Raw genomic sequence first — 23,009 nt, 5'->3', positions numbered from 1 at the left:
TAATTTATTATAAAATAAATAAACTTGTACATATATTTATTTTTCAAAGTAGAGCTAACGAAAACGTAATACTTCAATCAAAACTGATTTTAAGTATTATTTTCACAAATATTTTGTCCAATCAGGACGGTGGAAGTCAACAACTTCGGAGAAATTTTCCATGTGTGACTTCCTTTTTTAGCTCGACCGACAACACCGCACCGGCTTTTCTACCGCAGGTACATAATTTTGCAGTGTAAGCAGTTGATTTGTCTAAATCAAAGACTAGCTTTTGAACCACCAAGCAATTTTCTCCACAATTCTTTAAACGAAACATTGAACAAAAATTCTTAAGTCACTTTCTATCAAATTTTCACGGCTTAACGGGATATCAGCTGAACACGACTGTCAGACTGGGCACCCCTGTCTTAATCCAAATTTTCTGACGATCCCTGGTGGTTAAATCATCAGAGCTAGATTAACTCATTTTGACCTCTTCTACTTATTGAATATAACTTCTGGTCACTCGATTGGTAACTCTTCTATATGTGGAAGTTCCTTCCATGTCTTAAAAAGGAAGGTTCTAGTTCCATGACATCTTTCCTTAAAAGGAAGGATCATGATGACCTAATTGATTAGACAACGTACGCTGTCATTGATGTGGCGTGCATAAAATTTTCATTCAAACGACTTATCTCTATAACCAAAAGGCCCAAGGTATTGATATTTGGCCTGAAGCATACTGGGTTGAAAGGCTGCCAGTTTGTTCAAAAGGATGACACTTTGACCTACATTCAAGGTCACAGGGATCAAAATGGTAAACCTTTAAAGAACTTCTTTCATATAGCTGAGAGGCCGAGATACTTTGATATTGGACCTGTAGCATGTTGGCATGAATTACACCATGCATGTGTTTAATAAAATGAATGACCTTGACTTTCATTCATGGTCTAATTTATCAAATATATCAGAACCTGAGCTTCTATTAAAAGAGTTCTTTGAGGAGTTGTATTGTGCCAATAGTCATATGACCGTTAAGGTCCATGGGACTCTTGTATAATTACCCATAGCTATATAGGGGTAAACATCGCATACTACAGACACAGAAGGTAAAGTTAGCCTAAATATACATCACTATGGCAAATCCACACAAAATTACTTTAGGTACATTTACAGTACTACAAACCACCATCAAGACACTAGATCATCTCAAAGTCTCAACAGAATGGGTCAAAACTATACTCCATGGAGATTTCAACCACATACATTGGAAAAATAATAATACTACTTGGAACGGAAAAAAACAGATTGTACAGTCATATACAGAAATGGATGTTCGACTAATAAAAACCCATAAACAACTCCGCAACATATTTACTTTCATAAACAATAAAAGATACTAACAACAAACAATAGAGATCTTGCATCACTAACACACACCTATACTGTAGACAAGAACTCCTCATTATAAGAATATATATATATATTAATTAACTTACGTATTTTTACGCGTATAGTGCACACTTTTTTCATAAATTATACATTCTTGATGACACATTTGAAGTTTTGAACTCCTTCATTTCAAATACTGGAACAGTTCATTATGAATATTCAGGGGTGAATAACTTAATGAGTTAACTGAGCTACATGTAACTTTCCTTTCCTTTTGTGTTTAGAATGGCGTCTCCATACATGCAAGATTCCGTTTGGCTTCAGCAAGGAAAGTTTGAAGATGCTGAGGCATTTTACCAGAGAGTCCAGGCTGGGACACAGAATGCAGGAGCCAGTCAGCCGAGACAGGTCAAGACCATGTTATATTTTTATATTCATGTATCATCCTGAGATATTTTCAATTTATTGAATTTGTTATGCATTGGTGGTCAGGTTTAAACTAATTCATAATTAATTCTGATGCTGCCGTCAAACCAATTGACTAAAATTGCTATGTAATTATCGAATTAAATATCTGAAATCGTGGGCTGTAAGCAGGGTATTCATATACTGGTATCACCCGCTATATATATCATTTAAAATAAAATCATAAGATATTAGTGGAAACTGCATTTATCATCAAACTGTTATCAAACTTTTTGCTGCATTATCACAAATGAAATACACTGACATCGTGGAGGAAGAACCTGGGATTATATATAATCAGGAGTACATGTATTTATAAAACCGGTTAGGGAAAGTATGCAATTTGCTGTATATTTATAGAACAGGGGTTACCAGGAGTGACCCATGGTGAGTTTATTTATTTACCTCTATATATACATTAAGGCTCTTTTAAAAAAACACCAAAAGACTGAGTTCACTATGAAATTTCAGGGGTGAAATGAATTAAATGTGTTATGACATACAAAATTCAGAAAGTTTTCATGTCAACTGTACATTTATAAGGCAAAAATAAAAGTCTGATTAGAGTTACCCGACCAACCCTAATTTTTTAACCATGACCCTAATTAAAAAAAAAATCCCAGCCTACCGAACCTTTTTTTTTTTTTGCAATGTTACCTTTATAAACAGACATATTGTTTTTTTGTCCTAATCACACTCTAAAATAGATTAGGCAGAACTGATTACTGAGTTTTCTGTAGTTAGGTAAAGTTGCACCTGAGTTTAAGCCGCAGAGGCACTGTTTTCAGGTTTCTGTCACATCCAATATTAACTGAATTCTGTCCCAGGGATTTTCCTACAGTATTTTTTACAGGGTCCAGGGTCCATCGAATTGGGAAATTTTACGCGGCATAACATGAAATTGGGAAAATGACTAAATAAAGAAAAACACTATTTTATGATTTAACTGTTTATTTATTTTATGATTTAACTGTTTATTTATTGTACATCTGAAATATTTCAAGTTGACTGTAGTGTTCATTCAATCATTGTAGTTGACTTTTATTTGGTTTTTTGTATTCAACATATCATGACAATTTCATAACAAGAATGACATTACTCAGACTTTCAATTTTAGATTCCGATTGGGAATTTTTAGCTACAAATTGGGAATTTTAGCTAAATTTTCGGAGGGGAATGGGTCCCTTATTCGGCCCCAGATTCTACTGTAGGAAAATCCCTGTGTCCATAACTTAAAGATATTGGTCTTCCCAAAATACTAAATAGATATCTGTATTCCCGATCTGCGACCCACAATTAAAGTTCCCATACTAACAAAGTCTGATCACTAATCTATTTGATCACTTTGTATTAAATGGTGATCATGTAAGAATGAAGGTTTTCAGTTGCGAGAAAAACATGCAATATTAAGGGCATTGTCCTGAACAAAATGCTATGGAATAAATAATACAATAAAAATGTAATGAGCTTTAATGGACTTGAATAATAGAACTGGGGGAAAATCCCTAGACTAGATGTGAATTCCTCATGATCAGAAGATCACATAAAATCTAGACTTTAATTTACACCCAAAAATTGCCCCATGGAAAATTGTTTTCATTTCTTTCTAGTCAAGTCAATTGCATTAGAAACAAAATTGAAAATGTTTCAATTCAAATGTACCACAATATGTATTTGCCATAATTTTGTTTCAGATAGATTTAAAAGTGTTGTTTCACTTATATATAGATACATGTATATTGGGACATTATTATATTTATTCATTTAAATAACCTTAACATGCTTCATGATATTATATTACCCGGTAACTAACGGTAGATAGCATCAAGTATCAAATTAACAAGAAACATATACCATAGCATCACTTATTTCAGCAGCAAAAATGTAAAAAAAAACTAAAAACAATAATATTTTTTTTTATTTTTGAAGCGATTTTACATGGGTATAAATAGCAATGACATATTACATTCAGGTTCATTAAAAAAAATCTAAATCATCATATACATATATATATAATTTTTAGTTATCTAATGCTGTAAAAAAGTTAAAAAAATTATTTTGTACAAAGCATGTGTATTGAACTTAAGCATTCACTCCTGAAGACACATTTATGCTCTTCTAAATGAAAAACTGGACCAGTCCATTATGAATTTCATGATCAGGGGTGAATGATTTAAAACAACATAACGCTTTGATTATTAATGGTTTGTCTCCCCTTAACAAATTTTGCTGTGGACATTTCTTTATTAATTACTAAAAACACATTTGAGGGAATACTGTTTTGGGTTGTGTCATGTACATGTTCATGCGTGCACTTTACCAAGATCATTTTCTTGGCTTGATATTTTTGCGGTACACTGATATGATATTTTTTTGAATCGGGTGAATTATACATACCCTTACAGTGAAATTGCAAAATTTCTAAACCGCTATTTAATTTTCTCGTTTTTGTCCAAATCCCCATAATTTTGACAAGCAAAAATGGCTGACTATTTTAAAAATGACTGCGGGGGATATTGCCATGCTTTGGTTACTTGTTAATCACATTGCTGTTGGCATATCTAACCTTGTCCAAATGCTAAGACAATTTTCTTGTGGTAATGTATTGCAAAGATCTTCACTTTGACCCGTAGGATACAAATGAAAAAAAATAGATCATGCATATATACTTGATCTTGATTTATAAATATAAATTCTAAATCGTGATCAAACTTCAAAATATTTTGAACTGAAGTAATACTGAATCTATTTGAATCTTAAGGGTCAACTGAAGACTTTGCTGTGGTGTTTTTTTGGGAAATTATTGCTGGTTGTGGAAATGATATCAATTGCTGGTGTTTCTTGATGGCCTGTTTATTTATTTCTTTATACAAATTCAGACATCGCAAAAGTTAAAAAAAAAAGCTGGACATTCGGACAGACAAGGACTGTGAGTAAGTAGGACCGAACAAGATTTTGCCGGACCGAACATTAATGTGAATTTTTGAAGTAAACATAACTTTCTGCTATAAGTATCCAGGCAGCTGTTTTATGATTATCTAATTTATCTTATGCAGTTTACATATTTGCCAGGTTCAGCACCAGCATAATACTTCAGAGACACCATTTCTACTGACTTCCAGTACTCAATAATTGCCGGACGGTCGGTTCTGACCAGATTTTAAAATAGGTGGTCCGAGTCAAATTTTGCCGGACATGTCCGTCGGATCATCAAATTTCGTGATGTCTGCAAATTAAAAACTAAAAGGCAACATCAATTGTTTTATGGTAGCTCATGAGGGTACAATGATTTTGTTCTGTCACTGTTCACACTATGAATCCATTCACCCCTGAAAGCACAATGAATTGTTCCATCATTCGAATTGGAAGAATTCAAAATGTGTCTTAAGGGTGTTTGAGTTAAATGCTAGCTGCAATATTGTAGCTCAAAAGACTTTGAGACAGAAAATGGTGTCGACTTTAGAGCTACAATTGGTGCCTATATTACTGCTAATGGAGCAAAGTAATGATTATGCAAACCATTATTAAATGTTTGTTTGCATTTTATCGTACTTGTTTGATATTGCTTTATACCTACAAGGCAATAAAACTGAACCACATAAAATATCAAAGTCTCATCGAGGCATTATTTTTTTTTACATAATATATAGGAAGGTCTTTCTGATGAGAATTTATACGACAAGTCCACAAATTGTGAATTTGACGTCTTGTGAGCGGTACGGTAGATATTAAGAATTAGTTGTGTTTGCTTTTGACAAAAATAATATGTAAATGCATGTATATGCATAAAATAATTGGAAACCTACAAAAAAGAATAGAAAACTATGCCCGAGTGATTTTCGGAGGCAGTGCTCCACTACGACACATAGGGACCAATTCGTACCCGGCCGAAAGGTATAGTAGGCCGGGTAGGTATATTTGTTCTAGTTAAATGCTTGAACAATAGTAGGTCCAATGCAGTATAACATTTTTTGAGTTGATGTTTAATTGAATTCAGGATATTTTTTTTTTCATTTTTGAAACAAATTTAGATATTTTAAGCAAGATATGAAGCACATCTTTCAATATGGGAGGAACTAATTTTTGGTATCATTTTCTACTGGATAGACTTATTTTCCATTAAACTAGAACATCAGTAGTAAATTGTGTGATTATTTCCCATTGAACTAGAACATAGACAGTAAATTGTTAACTTATTTCCCATTGAACTAGAACATAGACAGAAAATTGTTTGCTTATTTCCCATCAGACTACAACATTGACAGTAAATTGCTTATTTACCATCTTACAAGAAAATAGACAGTAAATTGTTTGCTTATTTACCATCTTACAAGAAAATAGACAGTAAATTGTTTGCTTATTTCCCATTGAACTAGAATATTGACTGAGAACTTTTGCTTATTTACATCTAACAAGAAAACCGACAGTAAATTATTCGCTTATTTCAAATAAATGTGCAATCAAATTAGAATATCAACAGTAAATAGTTTGCTTATTGACAATCAAATTAGAATATCCACAGTAAATAGTTTGCTTATTGACCATCAAATTAGAATATCCACAGTAATTAGCTTGCTTATTGACCATCAAATTATAATTTAATATCAACAGTAAATAGTTTGCTTATTGACCATCAAATTAGAATATCCACAGTAATTAGTTTGCTTATTGACCGTCAGACTAGAATCTCGACAGTGAATTGTATGCTCTGTATTTGTAGGCGGGAGCATCAGGCCAGAAAACCAGTTCTATCAAAAACGAAATCGCTCAGGCACGACAACATATACAAAATGTTTTGAAATCTGTGAGTAGTTTTTGAGTATATTATATACATTTTGTATGTAATATTTCTCTTCTACTTTTATATATAAGTGTTGTGGCTGTAGTTTTTGTATCTTTTTTTTTCTATGTATTTATTTTTTTTACATTTTCAATCTTTAACTTTAGGCTTTGTCTTTGTCAATTTATATTGTAGACCTGCTAAAACTAAAGTGATTCAACAAATTAGAACAAAAAGAAAAAAATCCCTGCTGTAACTGCTTTTTTGTTCTTTTTTTTTATATTTTTCTTTGCTGGCTGTTAAAATTCTTTGCAAAAGCTAGATGTGCAAATTTATTCCATATTTATTTTCAGATCCATAACCACTTTATAATAGTATATATCTATAACAAATAATTTTTCTAAGTTTATCCTTTAAACTGCAGCTGATACTTGATTTGTTTTACACTATCTAAATCTTAAATTTTCAGTTGTTATTAGATATTGTAATTGGCACTGCTTAATTATCTACACTTTTTCATGCCTAATTGTCTTGTTTCTGTGATATGTCTGTTAAATACCTACTGTATATGATCCAATAAGCTCCACTGCTTCTTTTTAAGGTAAATCATTTTGTGAATTATTTTTTTTAATCTCGTTGGACGTTTATTTGGGTCAAATATAGTAATCAATCTTTGTTATCAGACTTAGTGGACTACAGTTGTGATAGATTTCAATTTTTTTGACATTTTGGACTATTGTTTTGACAGGAAATCAACATTTACGGGTTAATATTTAAATGAGAATTAAAAACTTTAAACATCTTTAAAAAAAAAAAAAAAAAATAACAGATTATGTCATGAAGGCAACTTTCAAAGAGAATCACACATGTATGTTAACTATATTTGTATGATTCAGTACCATTGATATTTACCGTTTGCTTTGGAGAATTATAAAAAAGTTTACTGTGATCGGTTCGGAATTAAGTTTATGTAATGATACAATGTGCATTTTTCCATTTTTTTTTCGTTGTGTGCCTGGCAAAAGATATATGATGCATGTGCATGGGTGTCTTTTAAAATTTGGTTATTGTGAAGTTGGTCCTTCTATAAGCAATTCTTTCCTTTTTTAGCTTACAACAAGATCTGCTATAGGGGCCAATGGGCTATTCAAATCATGTCCGTGGTCCGTACTTCTGTACACAATTCTTATAACTGCTTTTTCTCATAAGTAGTATATTTAGACTCCTCTTTATTTTAGCTTAAAGATGCTCCACCGCCGACAGAGCATAAAAGATATTCATCATTTGATCAATAATTGGTGTTTAATCGTTTATACATATATATGTCTAATTAACACAAAAAATAACATAAAATAATTTATTTCGCCTTTGGTGCATGCACAATCATTATTTCATTCCATATAGGATGTAGTGCCACGAAATTTTTTCAGGATGCAATTAGCTATTTTTCATATTTTTTACTTGAAGAAAAATTAGAAGCTCAAACTTTTCAATGGTGGTAATGGTGTAAAGTAAGTAACTTTTGTAACTGAATAAAAATACTAAATCGTCTGCACCTGTTTTTGATGGTGTAAAAATACCATTTGTCAGCGGTGGAGCATCTTTAAGTTGTATGCATTTTTGGACTGATCCTTCAATAAGAATCTATTTAAATCCTCATTTTTCACTCCATTTCATCGCGGATCTAACAACATCCCATTAGGGGTCGTGTTCTCCTGACCTTTATATACAACCTGTATTTCAGTTCAAATTGATTTTCTCCACTTAACTAGATCAACTGAAAACCATATTTCGTCCTGGGCAGCATGCAGGGATCAATCTATGTTTTGGGGGAAACTCCCCTTTTTCAAAATAGGGGAAAAGTTTGGCGAAATATAGAGGAATTTGAATCTTCTTATTTTGGTCCAAAATTATATGCATTTTGATGAAAAAGTACTGTAATACAACTAATTTCATTTCTACATTTAGTAAAGCAAGATTTTAAGCTTAATAATGTATGATAAATATGAAGATAAGCTTAATAATGTATGATAAATATGAAGAAATTTGCAAACAAAAGTCTTAAAAATTAATGAAAAATAAGTCACAGGGAAAATTTTGTTTCAAAAACGGTCATTTTTTAGCTTCAGATGGGGAATTTTTAAATCTTCAGGGGAATTTTAGACCAGAGGGTAATTCATTCCTTGAGGGGAAATTTACCCATAAACGGTAATAAATCAGAGCTAGATTGATCCCTGACTCTTTTGCTGAGATGACTAATTACATGGAAGGGATTCTGGCATCACTTGCAATCTATTTGTCCCTATCACCAGATTGTATGTGGACAGACTTAGGCTATAATTTATGATAGATTTCTGTATAAGTTGTTAAAACTATTGTTTAATTCAGATTTCTTTTGCGAGATATCTTTTCCATGATATCATTTGAAATTAACATTGCTTATAACGTCACAAAACTTCTGGGCTGGTCTACCTATATGAATCAATGAATTGCGTTGTTTTCTATTAGACTTTGTACTTACTATGCAACTTATTCTAAAAGAATAAAAATTAACCTCACACCTCCGTCCCCCCCCTCCCCTCAAAAAAAAAAAAAAAAAAAAAAAAAGAAGAATTAAAAAAAAAAAATAACTGAACCAAAGCATCACATCAATACTTATCTATAAATTAAAAATCGCTATATCTGAGTGGTTATTATTAACATAATACCACAATCCTTACAGGACTCTGGCTTACGAGTTTGAATCCCATGTGGGGTAGTTGCCAGGTACTTACTGCTGGTCGCTTTTCTCTAGATACTGCAGAGGGGTGTATCTCTGAACGCCAACATTTTGGATTTACCTGTAGGGTAGTTTGTTGTGACAGTGGTTATAGTCTTTTTCCTAAAAGCAGTCCCAATGCCAACAGGTAAATTTACCTGTAAAAGTTACCTGTGTTGATACTTATCTAAATGTATATTATTTGATTAATTTTTACTTCAATAAGTGTTCAGATTTAATATCAGATACATATATACATAATATATGTTTCTGGTAATATCTATGAAAATATAGCAATAGAATCTATGAATGAAATTGAATTAAATTCGCAATGATTTTATTTCAAGAATTTTAAAGATTTCCTTGATATATCTAAAATCTCTGGTATCAATCTCATTAGATTTTCAATAGATTGATACTAAAATCAAGCAAAATTCATTGAAACTTATTTCACATGGAAGTAACTTTCCCATTCAGTAATATCAAAGAAAAAAATCCAAAAAGGAATTATCCTATTTCAACTTAGTTTTACACCAATTCGATTAAAAGTTTGAAATAATATAAGCCTTTTGCCAGTTGAAACATGATATTTTTCAACAAGGTCTTCCATATATGTCTGTTACTGCCGTTCTATCATAAGATTGCACGATTGTGTTACAGTACTAGTGTATCGACTCACTGTAGTAGATTACATCGCTACATGTTCGGGTGAAGTGTCTATGTAACACGCATTTTGATTGGCTGGGTTGATCTAAAAATAGAAGAGAAAAACGTGTGTGCACAATAAAGCTGGGTTTTTTAAGCCTGCCATGCTTGGTTTCATTTTCTTCTGATATTCGACGAATTTAACAACTTCTTCACTGACCTTTGTTGGTGTCATGATAGGCCGAACACGTGTAAGAAGAGAACCATGCTGTTCCTCGTACAACTTTGCGATGTTTCCGACAGGTGGATTTACAAACGTCGGCCGCTTTAGATATATTTCCATAGGACACATCATTGTACATTTTCACTACCCTTTCGCGTACTTTTAGATGGGTTCGTGGCTTTGACATGTCGACATATGATCGGTTGAGACTGCTTCTAATTTTGGCTGTGATCGATTGAACCGCTTCTAATTTTAGCGCAATTTTAGCGAGAGATTAAAATAGTAACGTAACGTTACAGATGTGCAAACACACATGTACCGGTAACTTATTATATGCACGCGTTTGCAGCTTGGCGATCGACGATTTTTAGTACTTCCACACTTTTTTATTCAGTATAAAGTATATATATATATATATATATATATATTTACAGCAGCTATTTCAGGAAACTGTCAGTCAAGTTCGTCACATGTGCTAGGTGTACTACGGAAAAAAATACCCAACAGTCATGTATATTGCAGCGCGAATTCTATATATCAGCGTTATTTTTTTACGGCGTAATACTTCTATTTTACAAATATTAATTTTTCAGATGTTTATCTATTTGAACATTTGTAATTGTTTCGACGTACTTACAACGTCCCGATTGCACAAATAGGGGTCATTTTAAACTGGGGTGTTTTCCCGCGGATGTACAATTAGGTTGTGTAACGTTTATTTATATACACACTTCAGCCAATCACAATGCGTGTTACATAGACACTTCACCTGTACCATGTAGCGATGTAATCTACTACAGTGAGTCGATACACTAGTACTGTAACACAATCGTGCAATCTTATGATAGAACGGCAGTAAGTGACCTTATATAATATAAAGTACATGTAACATCTGCGTTAATTACCTACCAAAGAGTAAGTGAATTTATGTCAAATATGATTTCAAAACTTTAAAAATGTATTACTTGTACTTGACTGACCCTTTTAAGTTAACAGAACATACAATATATTTTGAAAGTTGCATTAGGATGAATAATTTATCATAATTATATAATTTTCCTGCTTTCTTATCCTAAGATGGTATGTCTAGATCAGCGTGATGTTACATTATAATGTAAATGTATGTCATTATAGCATAAGAGCACCCAATAATTAAACTGTTGTCGGTTAACAGTGAAGTAATATTATATATTTTTGTGCATGTTAGAAATAATTTATAAATTTCTTTCCTATGGTTGATTTTCGGTCAAACATTGTTGCTAGATACAAATTGGTATATGTACTGTAATCTTTAAATAGAAGAAAAATAAGAAAACTGTTAATTTGGTATTCTGAGCACTAAAAGTTTGCAACATTTTGAGAATTACAAGACCTGCAACATATGGACTTGAAATAATTTTGCCAGTATTGCAACATTATATTAACATCAATAATGTGTATTAAAATGAATATGGTTGAGACCCTAAGTAACAGTCTTCAATTTCATTTCATTTGGTATTTTTATTAAGTTACTTCTAAAAATATTTTGTATCTAAAATACATATAGCAATGATATATTATTACCAATGTTTATAAAACATCATATATGTGTGTTTGTGTCGGCTTTAATAGATTACCAACTGAAACTATATAATAAACAGGTCAAAATTTCCAACAAAATTAATTTAAACTTTTATGATATTGTTTTTCTCCACTCATTTTCAAACCAAATACTTAAAGGTGTATGTCTCTGCGATAAAAGAAATCAACTATGCACGGTCACAAGAAATGAAAGTTGGCTAAGAATGTAGCCCTGGAGAACTCCTATATATGTCAATACAGAATACTATTACATTAGAATATACATTGATCAAGAAACCTGTTTTTCTGATAAAATTGAGATACGGTTTTTGTAAAAAAATATTTCACCTGGAACTTAAAATGCATTGTTCTTAATAATCCGCATGTAGCTCCTTATTAATTCTTAGCATTTGCAATGTTTATGATTTTATGTATATTAAAGCACCGATTATCTTTAATTAATAGTTCACATTGTATATTGTACAGAATATATTGAAGGAATTATTTTCCAAAATCCACAAATGTTACCTATAATACTGATTGAAATACAGGTAAATCTCAGGTGACTTTACAGGTGAAAACAAAGACAGCTTATATGAAACAGTATATAATTGCCTTCCTATTGTTTCCTAAAACAACACCTACCTATTGTTTATAAATATGTTGGCGTTCAGAGAACACCCCCTGCTTTCCTACACAAAAAAACCTGGCTCATCCTTACAGGACACCGGCTGTTAATAGGAAGCTAAACTAATAAAACTAAACCAAAACCAAACAATAAGTCATTAAAAGTAAACTGCCTCTTATATTGGAGAGCCATCACATACCATCTTGTAGATTATCCTTTTTTCCATCCTTTAAAATAACACGTTAGGTTTGCAGTCAGGATTCTTCAACAGATCTAGATGTGTCATTTATTAAATCAAACCAGTTGTTGATTAAGACACTAACTTGTAATTTGGCATTTTGTATTGACATTTTGTCTTTGATTATAGGGTTCTGCAGCCGGGGCTTCAGCGCCCTCTGGTGGTGGAGATGCTACAGCAAGAATAGACAGCTTGGAGAAAGAAAATAAGGAACTCCGTACAGGTCTGTAAATTTAAAAGCTAATAAGTGTTTGTCCTATATAAAGTTTATCAGATTGTGCATCTGTCAACAAAATGGCTGCCCAGTGGCCATCTTTGAAATTTATTAAGCAATGAGGAATAAGTTTAATATGTTTCTTTACTGTGAAATGAAAGGCCTTAGTACAAAAGTAATACATATATGTTTGTTTCACAGCTGTGAATGAGATGAAAGCCTTGGTACAAAAGTAGTACATATATGGATGTTTTACAGCTGTGAATGAGATGAAAGCCTTGGTACAAAAGTAGTACATATATGGATGTTTTACAGCTGTGAATGAGATGAAAGCCTTGGTACAAAAGTAGTACATATATGTTTGTTTTACAGCTGTGAATGAGATGAAAGCCTTGGTACAAAAGTAGTACATATATGTTTGTTTTACAGCTGTGAATGAGATGAAAGCCTTGGTACAAAAGTAGTACATATATGTTTGTTTTACAGCTGTGAATGAGATGAAAGCCTTGGTACAAAAGTAGTACATATATGTTTGTTTTACAGCTGTGAATGAGATGAAAGCTTTGGTACAAAAGTAGTACATATATGTTTGTTTTACAGCTGTGAATGAGATGAAAGCCTTGGTACAAAAGTAGTACATATATGTTTGTTTTACAGCTGTGAATGAGATGAAAGCCTTGGTACAAAAGTAGTACATATATGTTTGTTTTACAGCTGTGAATGAGATGAAAGCCTTGGTACAAAAGTAGTACATATATGTTTGTTTCACAGCTGTGAAATGAAGGCCTTGGTACAAAAGTAGTACATATATGGATGTTTTACAGCTGTGAATGAGATGAAAGCCTTGGTACAAAAGTAGTACATATATGTTTGTTTTACAGCTGTGAATGAGATGAAAGCCTTGGTACAAAAGTAGTACATATATGTTTGTTTTACAGCTGTGAATGAGATGAAAGCCTTGGTACAAAAGTAGTACATATATGGATGTTTTACAGCTGTGAATGAGATGAAAGCCTTGGTACAAAAGTAGTACATATATGTTTGTTTTACAGCTGTGAATGAGATGAAAGCCTTGGTACAAAAGTAGTACATATATGGATGTTTTACAGCTGTGAATGAGATGAAAGCCTTGGTACAAAAGTAGTACATATATGGATGTTTTACAGCTGTGAATGAGATGAAAGCCTTGGTACAAAAGTAGTACATATATGTTTGTTTTACAGCTGTGAATGAGATGAAAGCCTTGGTTCAAAAGCTGGAGGGTCGTGTAAAGGTTCTAGAAGGAGGGTCCGGCAGCGCTCCAGCTGCTGCCCAGACTCAGGCTCCCGCTAAAGCTGCAGCAGCACCAGCAGATGATGACGACACAGATGATGAAGTCGATTTATTTGGCAGCAGTGACGAAGAAGATGTATGTATCTAGATAAAAATGAAGAAAAATCAGAAAGTTTCTAAATTACCCGATGATATATATTAACCAACTTATGCAGTAACTAATTTTTGTCATTTTCGTCTCAAAGCAAGGTCGCGTATATTCGTGGATATACAGTAAAAATTGAATGGTTTATTTACTTGGCTTTATAGGGAGTCAGTAACTGATCATGAATAAATATCACTAATAATGTTTTATTGAAGTTAAAATCATACTAAGCACCTGTCTAGATTAAGGTCTAAGAATAAATGTGTATTACTGATGGTATCAAAAAGGAGAGAAAAGAAATGAAAGAAAAAGAAAGGAAAAGATCACTTTTGAGAATGCTCACTAGTTGTCTCAATGGGGTTAAGCTGGAGTCAGTTTAGTCTTTTGATTTGTTTGATTAATTCATACAAAAGATTCAAGATAAGATCGCTGGAAACCACAGTAACTCAGGTCATTGTCCAATAGTTTAAAGTGAATAGTTGAGCAAAGGAAGGCTTAATTCTGTAAAAAAAATAGGGTTAATTTATCAAGCATAATTTCCTATGAAAAAGAAAAAATGAAAATAAAAAAAAAAGTCAAAATAGCTCTGCTGGTGAAGAAATTAACATATACTTATTAAAAGAAATCCTGAAATGTCCTCCCGGCTGGCTATGTCAGTGTTGACCTTTCCGCGCAGCCCGCTTTCAAAGATTTAGGTGAAATTATATTTAGAACTGTGCTAAATTTTACTCTAGTATCCATAATTTTAATGGCCACACCTGGACAACAAAAGCAGAACCTGACTGTCGTTTTGAAATGTAAGGACTTTTGGAAGGATAATGAACGCATTTAGACTGGTTCTCTTTGTCTGACTTTTCACTTCAATTAACGATGAAAATAGAAATTAACAAATCTTTTAAAAAATTCAATTGAATTTTTCATTTCATTTCATTTCAAAATATTTTTATATTTATATGCTATACATGTACATCTCAAAGTCATATAATTACGAATATATGTAATTTTACAGACAATATTGAAATTATATATTAACACTGGTAAGTTATACTATGATAACACTCCGATAATGAGCAAGTATGAAAAAGCATGTTTGGTATACATATATATGTATGAAAAAAATAAAAGTGAACAACTTTCCTCTTGTACATTCACCATTTCATGATGGCTCTTCATCATGAAATGGTGAAATACAAGAGGAAATCGTTGACTTTTATTTTTTTTATATATTCAACTCTACATGGACGCACACTTTTTTCTTGGTATATATGTATATGTATACCTATGTTTTTGTTTATAGTTTAAATGTGGATACTGTATAGCCAGATAATCATAAGTTAAAATTTATAATGGATACATATTAGTTCAATATATACAGTTCCTTGATTTAAATCAGTTGATATTGATTTGAATTTGATTTGAATTGAATTTTTCAGAAAGAAGAAAAAGAAAGAATTAAACAAGAAAGACTGAAAGCATACCACGAGAAAAAAGCCAAAAGTAAGTGTATTTATCTCAAGTTTTAACATATTAAAACTACAAATATGATGAAATCTTAAAGGATTTGGATTTTAAAATCTTAGAATCTTGATTTATAGCTTTTAGTCTTTTTTATGCTACTAGCAAGGTACAGAAATTTTTTTAAATCTGCCAAAGAAGAAATTGTTGCCGAATTTGTTAGTGATCTTGATAACTATGTTGATTTGGGGTGCAATTGGCCTAATATGACATTGATAAACTTATATCAGAAAATCTTTAGCAAATTTCTGTTATAACAAATTATTTCTTCTGGTCCCATGGGATTGTTTATAGCAAAGTTTTACTGTATATAAAAATATGAAAATACACCACATTGTATGAATTACATTTTGTAGAACCAGCTGTTATAGCCAAGTCGAGTGTGATCATGGATGTAAAGCCTTATGATGACGAAACAGATATGAAGGAGGTGGAAACTTTACTACGGTCCATAGAAATGGATGGCTTAGTTTGGGGCGCAGGTGAGTCCATTACAGCTATAGCAATGTGTTCTGTATAGAAATGGATGGCTTAGTTTTGGGGCGCAGGTGAGTCCATTACAGCTATAGCAATGTGTGATTTTTATTTCATTCAAACATCTGCTAATTTAAACCACGGCAAAACCGTTTTTGAGTAATTTGAAGTAAAATCAAAGAAGAATTAAACATTTAAAAGAAAGACTGATAGCAAAAAGTACCACGAGAAAAAAATTATTCCAAAGAGGCAATTAAGTTGTATAATATCTCAAGTTTTAACATATAATAAAAATACAAATATAATGAAATCTTAAAGAATCGATGAAAATACATGGATTTTTAAAATCTTAGAATCTAAATGCCACGATTTACAGCTCTAGCTTGGAATATAGTCTTTTTTATGCTACTAGCTAGGTTACAGAAATTTTTCCAAGGTTAAATCCAGGGAAATTTTATTCCATTTGCCAATCAATTTAAAAATGAGAATATAGAGCATAGTTGCCGGTTAATTTTGTTGTTGAGTGATCTTGATATAACCACCGAATACAAATTGTTAATTACATGATTTGGGGTGCAATTGGTCCTAATATGAATCATTGAATAAACTTCTGATAGATTGTTTTGCAGAAAACTCAATATTAGCTTATTTAATTTCTGTTATAACAAATGGATTTCTTAGTTTGGGGCGCATGGTGAGTATAGCACAGTTTTACTGTAATATAGAAAATCAAAGATAACAGAAAATTACAATGTGATTCGTATTTTACATTTTGTTGCTATAAGCCAGCTGTTATAGCCAAGTTATGTTTAAACGTAGTGTGATTTTTCATGGATGTAAACGCTTATATAGATGACGAAACAGGACCTCTAAACGGTTAGAGCGAGAAAATATGCAGGGCGGTTCAAACCTCGATTCGACGGCTTACAGGTCCATAGAAAAGGCCATCACAACATATAAAATTATCATTTTTTTTGACTGCACAAATCATTTAAAGCATGGAAAATATTTCATAGGGGCATACACCATTTTCCGTAGTTAGTTGTGTAACACGAAAAAATAAATTGTGAAAAATAACAACCTGTGAACAAATACCAGTACATGTTAATCGCCGTGTGTGACCAAGACAATGGGGTCATGGCTTAGTTTGGGTTCAAAAAAGAATGAAATTATTATAACCTGCAGGTGAGTCCATATAAATGGATGGCTTTGATTATCGAAAACCAATGTACTATAAACTGCTTCAGTGAAGTCCATAGAACATGGATGGCTTAGTTTGGGGTGCCAGATCCTGTGAGTCCATTTATTCGTCTTGCTTCCGTGACCAGCTATGCGTAAAAAGCAATGTGTTCTGTTATAGAAATGGATGGCTTAGCGGTCGTTAAGATTTGGGGCGCAACAAAATAGGTGGTAGTCCATAAGAAATGGATGGCTTATTTTTTGGTGCAGGTGTGTCCATTACAGCTATAGCAATGTGTTCTGTACTAGAAATGGATGGCTTAGATTGGTGCAGAGTTTAATCTGACAGGCTGAATATAATCGGCGCAGGTGAGTCCATAGAAATGGATGGCTTAAGTTTGGGGCGCAGGTGAGTCCCATTACAGTCTATAGCAATGGATGACAGCTCATGCTTAGTTTGGGGCCGCCAGGTGAGTCCCGGTCATAGAAATGGACTTCCCCAAAAACCCAGTGTGACTTATTAGTTTGGTGGCGCAGGTGAGTCCACGGCTCCTCGCCCGCTCGATAGAAATGGATGGCTTATAGCAGAAATTTGGGGCCACAAAGTACAGATAGAAATGGATCTTTCAAAACGTCTAGATATCACAAATATTTATTTATTTTATGTTTGGGAGAAGAATATACATACATGTGCAGGTGAGTGTATATAAACCATAGAACTGATGGCCTCGTATCGTAACTCTTCCGTTTATGGCTTAGTTTGGGGCGGTAAAAACGTCACGTTTCAACACGGTAAAGTTTACCTGTGTAAAGCCTAGTGCTCGGACCGTCACGGCTTCGGCGCGCCTGCTCGATTAAAAAATAAAGGGTTCGTAAAAGTTTGCGATTTCCCAACCTCCGACAATACTGAATAAAAAACAGCACATAATGTTAATCCTGTGAATCGAGGAAACTTAAAGGGTAATGTTAACAAATTCAGTAATTCTGCCGTATCTCCCGTTATTCTAACAAGTTTCGGCCAAAATTAACACGGTGCAGGTTTGGGTGGAAATGGATGGCTTAGTTTAACAAATTATTTCTTTCTGGGCGCAGGTGAGTCCATAGAAATGGATGGTAGAACCAGCTGTTATAGCCAAGTGAGTGTGATCATGGATGTAAAGCTTAGGAAACTTTACTTTGGCTTAGGGGGCGCAGGTGAGTCCATTACAGATAAAATGGATGGTTCTGTAGAAATGGATGGCTTAGTTTGGGCGCAGGTGAGTCCATAGAAATGGATGGCTTAGTTTGGGGCGCAGGTGAGTCCATTACAACTGGATAGGTTTAGTGTGGGGCGCAGGTGTCCACTCCAGTAGAAATGGATGGCTTAGTTTGGGGCGCAGGTGAGTCCATAGAAATGGATGGCTTAGTTTGGGGCACAGGTGAGTCCATAGAAATGGATGTATGATAGTTTGGGGTGCAGGTGAGTCCATAGAAATGGATGGCTTAGTTTGGGGTGCAGGTGAGTCCATAGAAATGGATGGTTTAGTTTGGGGCGCAGGTGAGTCCACTCCATAGAAATGGATGGCTTAGTTTGGGGCGCAGGTGAGTCCATAGAATTGGAGGGCTTAGTTTGGGGCACAGGTGAGTCCATTACAGCTATAGCAATGCCTGTGTTTTGTATAGCTTCGTACAGGTGGAAGTTGTCATGGGCTGCTATTATTCTTATTTTCATTACGATGACAATATTACTTGATTTCACTTGCAGTATGACTTTATCATGCAAGAAATTTAGGGATAGTGTCACCCTTTATTCAATTGAATTCACAAATATTTAAAACATGTATATTTTTTGTGCAGTAAGCAAAAACAAATTGAAATTTGATAATAGAAAATTTCATTTTTATTAAAATATTTGCAATATCTAGCTGTGAAGTGTCTTTTTGCTTTCACTTGTTAATGTTTTGTGACATGTACTTAAAAGTCGTGAAAAAGACTTTATGGTTTGGGCCCTTTTTGTCCCCCAAAACCATCAAATTTTTTAAACTGTTATTTCGTAAAAAATGCTTTTATGAATTTTTCGAGTGGTTACCATGGCAACTGAAATTGCAAAATTAGAAAACTATCATTACATTTAAATAAGGGATGTACTAAATATGTTGAATCCAAAAATTTAAATACTGCGTTATAGTTTTTAAAAATTGACAGATTTCGGGGATCAAAAAGGGCTCAAACCATACATAATAGCACACTCATGATAACATCCATCTGAAGAGTATATATACACTAACCTACATCTGTGTTACTATTGTCCCAAGCTACTATTAAGTACAGCTGTCTGTTTAAAGTCCCAATATATGTATCCCCTATTTTGTTCATGATTAAGAAAACACCTGTTGTAAATGAGACAGGAATAAATCGAAGTCAAGATGAACAATAATGATTCAGAAACTTTTGTTAAAATCAAATGAATATTGAACATTGCTTGCTGGGTCCCATTCTGCCAAACAAGCCGAAGTTAGCAGATATTGTAATGTCGTTGCTGAGAATGTCATGTGACTACTCTAACTACAAAACGTCTTTCTATACTCTTTAGAGAACTTTCTGACTTCCGCTTGGCAACAATTTAACTGCTATGTCGACCAGTTTAAGATGAGAACAAGTTTACAAGTATTGACTTTCAACAACTGCTGTACCAATGTTATTAAAATTTATATCATTATAAACATTCTTTGATATACCTTACTTTCAAATCTACAAATACTAACAATATCGGGGTCGAATCTAGCTTGACTTTTTGTTGATAGTAATATGTATAGTGTGGCTTTTATCCAAAGCTACAATTGTGTAGATTTCAGCTAACGCTGTAAGACCAAAATTTAAAACACATTTATTCCATTATGGCAGGAGAGGATAATCCTGTAGCATCGCTTGGTGCTGCTCATAACTGCTTACTTAACACCATACCGGATGTAGAAATAGACATTGGCAGGTTCAAATACATTCTCGTGAAAGTGGAAGATCCAACGCCGGGGAAGTGTGGGGAATATAAACACATTGTTCGTGGGTTGTCAACTGCCTGGTATCATGCCGATATTTATGAATCGGTGGAGTCGATGATGAAGAAAAAAGGATTATATTGTGAATGTGAAGGAGGTGGAAGAATAGAGCACAACGCTAACTTAAAAACAATCCAAGTTTATGGATATTCACAGGCGTATGGAAGGGCTGATCATTCTGTCACCGTTGCAATTCTTAGAAAGAAATTTGGGAGTGGCTATAACATTACATTCAGCAACGATTTCCGATACTAGATAGTTTGGATATCATGAAAAACTACAGGAAATTAAGAGTGTGAAGTATTGGTGCTTTTCCATGTGATTGGCTTATCAATAGATATTTTTGTCTTTCTCATTCGAAGAAAACTTCCGGTGAATACTAAATTGAGGATCGACACGTGACCTTCTAAATACCTTTTGGTATGCAGGAAAAAATGATGATTTTGTGAAAGACCTGATGTATTTATTGTTAAATTGGCTGATATGTATATCAGGTTTACCAGATGTACTAGTTGCATACATGGACCCTAAGACTGGTTGGCCAGTTATCAGTATATAATGTGACCGAGCGGGGTGGGTTGCTTGGTGTCTCCGGCGGCATCCATCAGTGATATAGCACTATAAGAAGACACAACACGAACATACCACAATCTCCCAAAACATGCACCTCGCACTTCACACACCTACACACCGCGTATATGTAGGTATGGAGGCCGTCCTTACATGACCTTGGCTGTTAATAGGACGTTAATTAACCAAACAAACAAACAAACAAACAATTAAGATAACCTTGAATTCAGAACTTGGCATTGTTCTTTTCCAGCGAAACTAGTTCCTATGGCTTATGGAATTCAGAAACTACAGATAGGCATAGTTATTGAGGACGCTAAAGTGTCTGTGGATGACTTAACAGAAAAGATATTGGAGGATTATGAAGATCAGGTAAGCTGGTTCATTCCCTTGATAGAATTCAGATATGGTGGGTCACTAAAACGCTTCATGCAGACATTCTAACGTAAAAACGGGATTCTACTACATATGTTAGGTCATTGACCTCAAAGCTTCCATGACACCATATCTAATTTCGTAACATACAACTGTTGCTAAGGTAGTCAGATAGCCGTTAAGGCCCTTGTGCCACTTGTTTCCAGATAATTGGAGCTTTTGACATGAAACAAATCAAAGATGCTCCACCGCCGACAAATTGTAGTTTTTCTCTACCAAAAGTTTTTCTCTATCAAAAACATAAGCAAACGTTTTAATATTTTTTGACTGCGCATGCACCAAAAGCAAAATATTTTTTTTATATGATTTTTGTGTTTATTAGACATATACATACAGAATTAAATACCAATTATATTTTCAAATGATGAGTATTGTTTATGCTGTCAGCGCTGAAGGATCTTTAAAAAAAATTTTTGAATATAGGACGGCTTTGAACATCCTGTCTTGTAATTATGGGGTTCCAACTAAATTGTTCTATGCATATCTATGCACATCTAACTCAAATAATGTGTTAATTACGAGTTTTAAAATGACCTCAAATATACGAAGCTCTATTGTATTTTAAAAAATTCAGAAATTAAAAGCCCTTAACTTTGAAGTCAGGGCACTTTTTAGTTCAGCAATTTCATTCTACTAGTCTATTCCACTGATATATATAGCGGCGTCTTCGTTGAGTGCTGAAATGTTTTTAAGAAGATGATTTTGTATCTTATAGGTTCAAAGTGTGGACATTGCTGCATTCAACAAGCTGTAAGGAAGTGCGAGTTGAAGGGAAAAAAATATGTGAATAAATTTCGCTAGTATGCCCAACTTTGTTTGTGGATATTATTTCTTTCATCGACTCTTGTCAGCAATTATTGGATTTCATAATTACATACAACTTTAGTTAGGCCACACCAATTTGAAAAATAGTTCATCGGGAATTCACGCTCCTAATATAGAAATTTCAGAAAAATATATATATAAAAAAAACAATCCCGCTCCTGTTTTCCGAGTACTGGATTTTGACGAACGAATTCTGTTTTTTAGGTCATCTGACCCGAAGGGTCAGGATAACCTATTGTCATCATGCACCATCCGTCATCGTGCGCCGTCGTCGTGTGTAAACTTAACGACTTCTTAATAACCGAAAGGCACAAGGCACTGATATTTGACCTGTAGCATGCTGGGATGAAGGGCTACCAAGTGTGTTAAAATGAATGATCTTGACATTCATTCAAGTTCACAGGGGTCAAAAAGGATAAAATCTTTTATACGACTTCTTCACAAGAACCAGAAGGCTTGAGAATAACTAAGAGGCCTAGAGACCTGATATTGGGACCCTGACATGCTGGGATGAAGGGCTATCAAGTTTGTTCAAATGAATGACCTTGATCTTCATTCAAGGTCACAGGGGTCATAAAGGCTAAAATCTTTAAACGACTTATTCTCAAGAACCAGAAGGCCCAGTGTTTTTAAAAAAAATGACCTTGATCTTCATTCAAGATCACAGGGGTCAAAAT

General features: G+C 33.6%; 1 protein-coding gene across 4 annotated transcripts; it reads left to right on the top strand.

Annotated features, from left to right (window-relative positions):
- The first annotated feature begins 93 nt into the window (after positions 1–93).
- On the top strand, positions 94–22,317 carry LOC138309070 (elongation factor 1-delta-like). 4 transcript variants are annotated; one of them, XM_069250197.1, is made up of 9 exons: positions 94–218; positions 1,656–1,779; positions 6,557–6,640; positions 12,798–12,891; positions 14,106–14,290; positions 15,733–15,796; positions 16,171–16,296; positions 21,326–21,444; positions 22,223–22,317. In XM_069250197.1, the coding sequence occupies exons 2-9, from the start codon at positions 1,657–1,659 to the stop codon at positions 22,259–22,261; spliced, it is 834 nt and encodes a 277-aa protein (XP_069106298.1). In that variant the 5' UTR covers positions 94–218; position 1,656; the 3' UTR covers positions 22,262–22,317. The 4 variants fall into 4 exon arrangements, with proteins under 4 accessions (XP_069106298.1, XP_069106299.1, XP_069106296.1 ...); XM_069250195.1 differs by having other exon boundaries at positions 154–235; XM_069250198.1 differs by lacking the exon at positions 6,557–6,640 and having other exon boundaries at positions 95–218.
- The last annotated feature ends 692 nt before the right edge of the window (positions 22,318–23,009 follow it).

This window comes from Argopecten irradians, chromosome 15, assembly GCF_041381155.1.
Source record: "Argopecten irradians isolate NY chromosome 15, Ai_NY, whole genome shotgun sequence".
Taxonomy (NCBI): domain Eukaryota; kingdom Metazoa; phylum Mollusca; class Bivalvia; order Pectinida; family Pectinidae; genus Argopecten; species Argopecten irradians.
Note: the sequence above shows the minus strand (reverse complement) of the source record. Positions and strands in the feature narration are given on the sequence as shown.

Excerpts from the sequence above, each read along its gene's own strand:
- LOC138309070 (XM_069250197.1), top strand. The coding sequence starts at position 1,657 with ATGGCGTCTCCATACATGCAAGATTCCGTTTGGCTTCAGCAAGGAAAG. Across the intron at positions 14,291-15,732 it reads GCAGCAGTGACGAAGAAGAT|AAAGAAGAAAAAGAAAGAAT; the intron begins GTATGTATCTAG and ends TGAATTTTTCAG. Across the intron at positions 21,445-22,222 it reads TGGAGGATTATGAAGATCAG|GTTCAAAGTGTGGACATTGC; the intron begins GTAAGCTGGTTC and ends TGTATCTTATAG.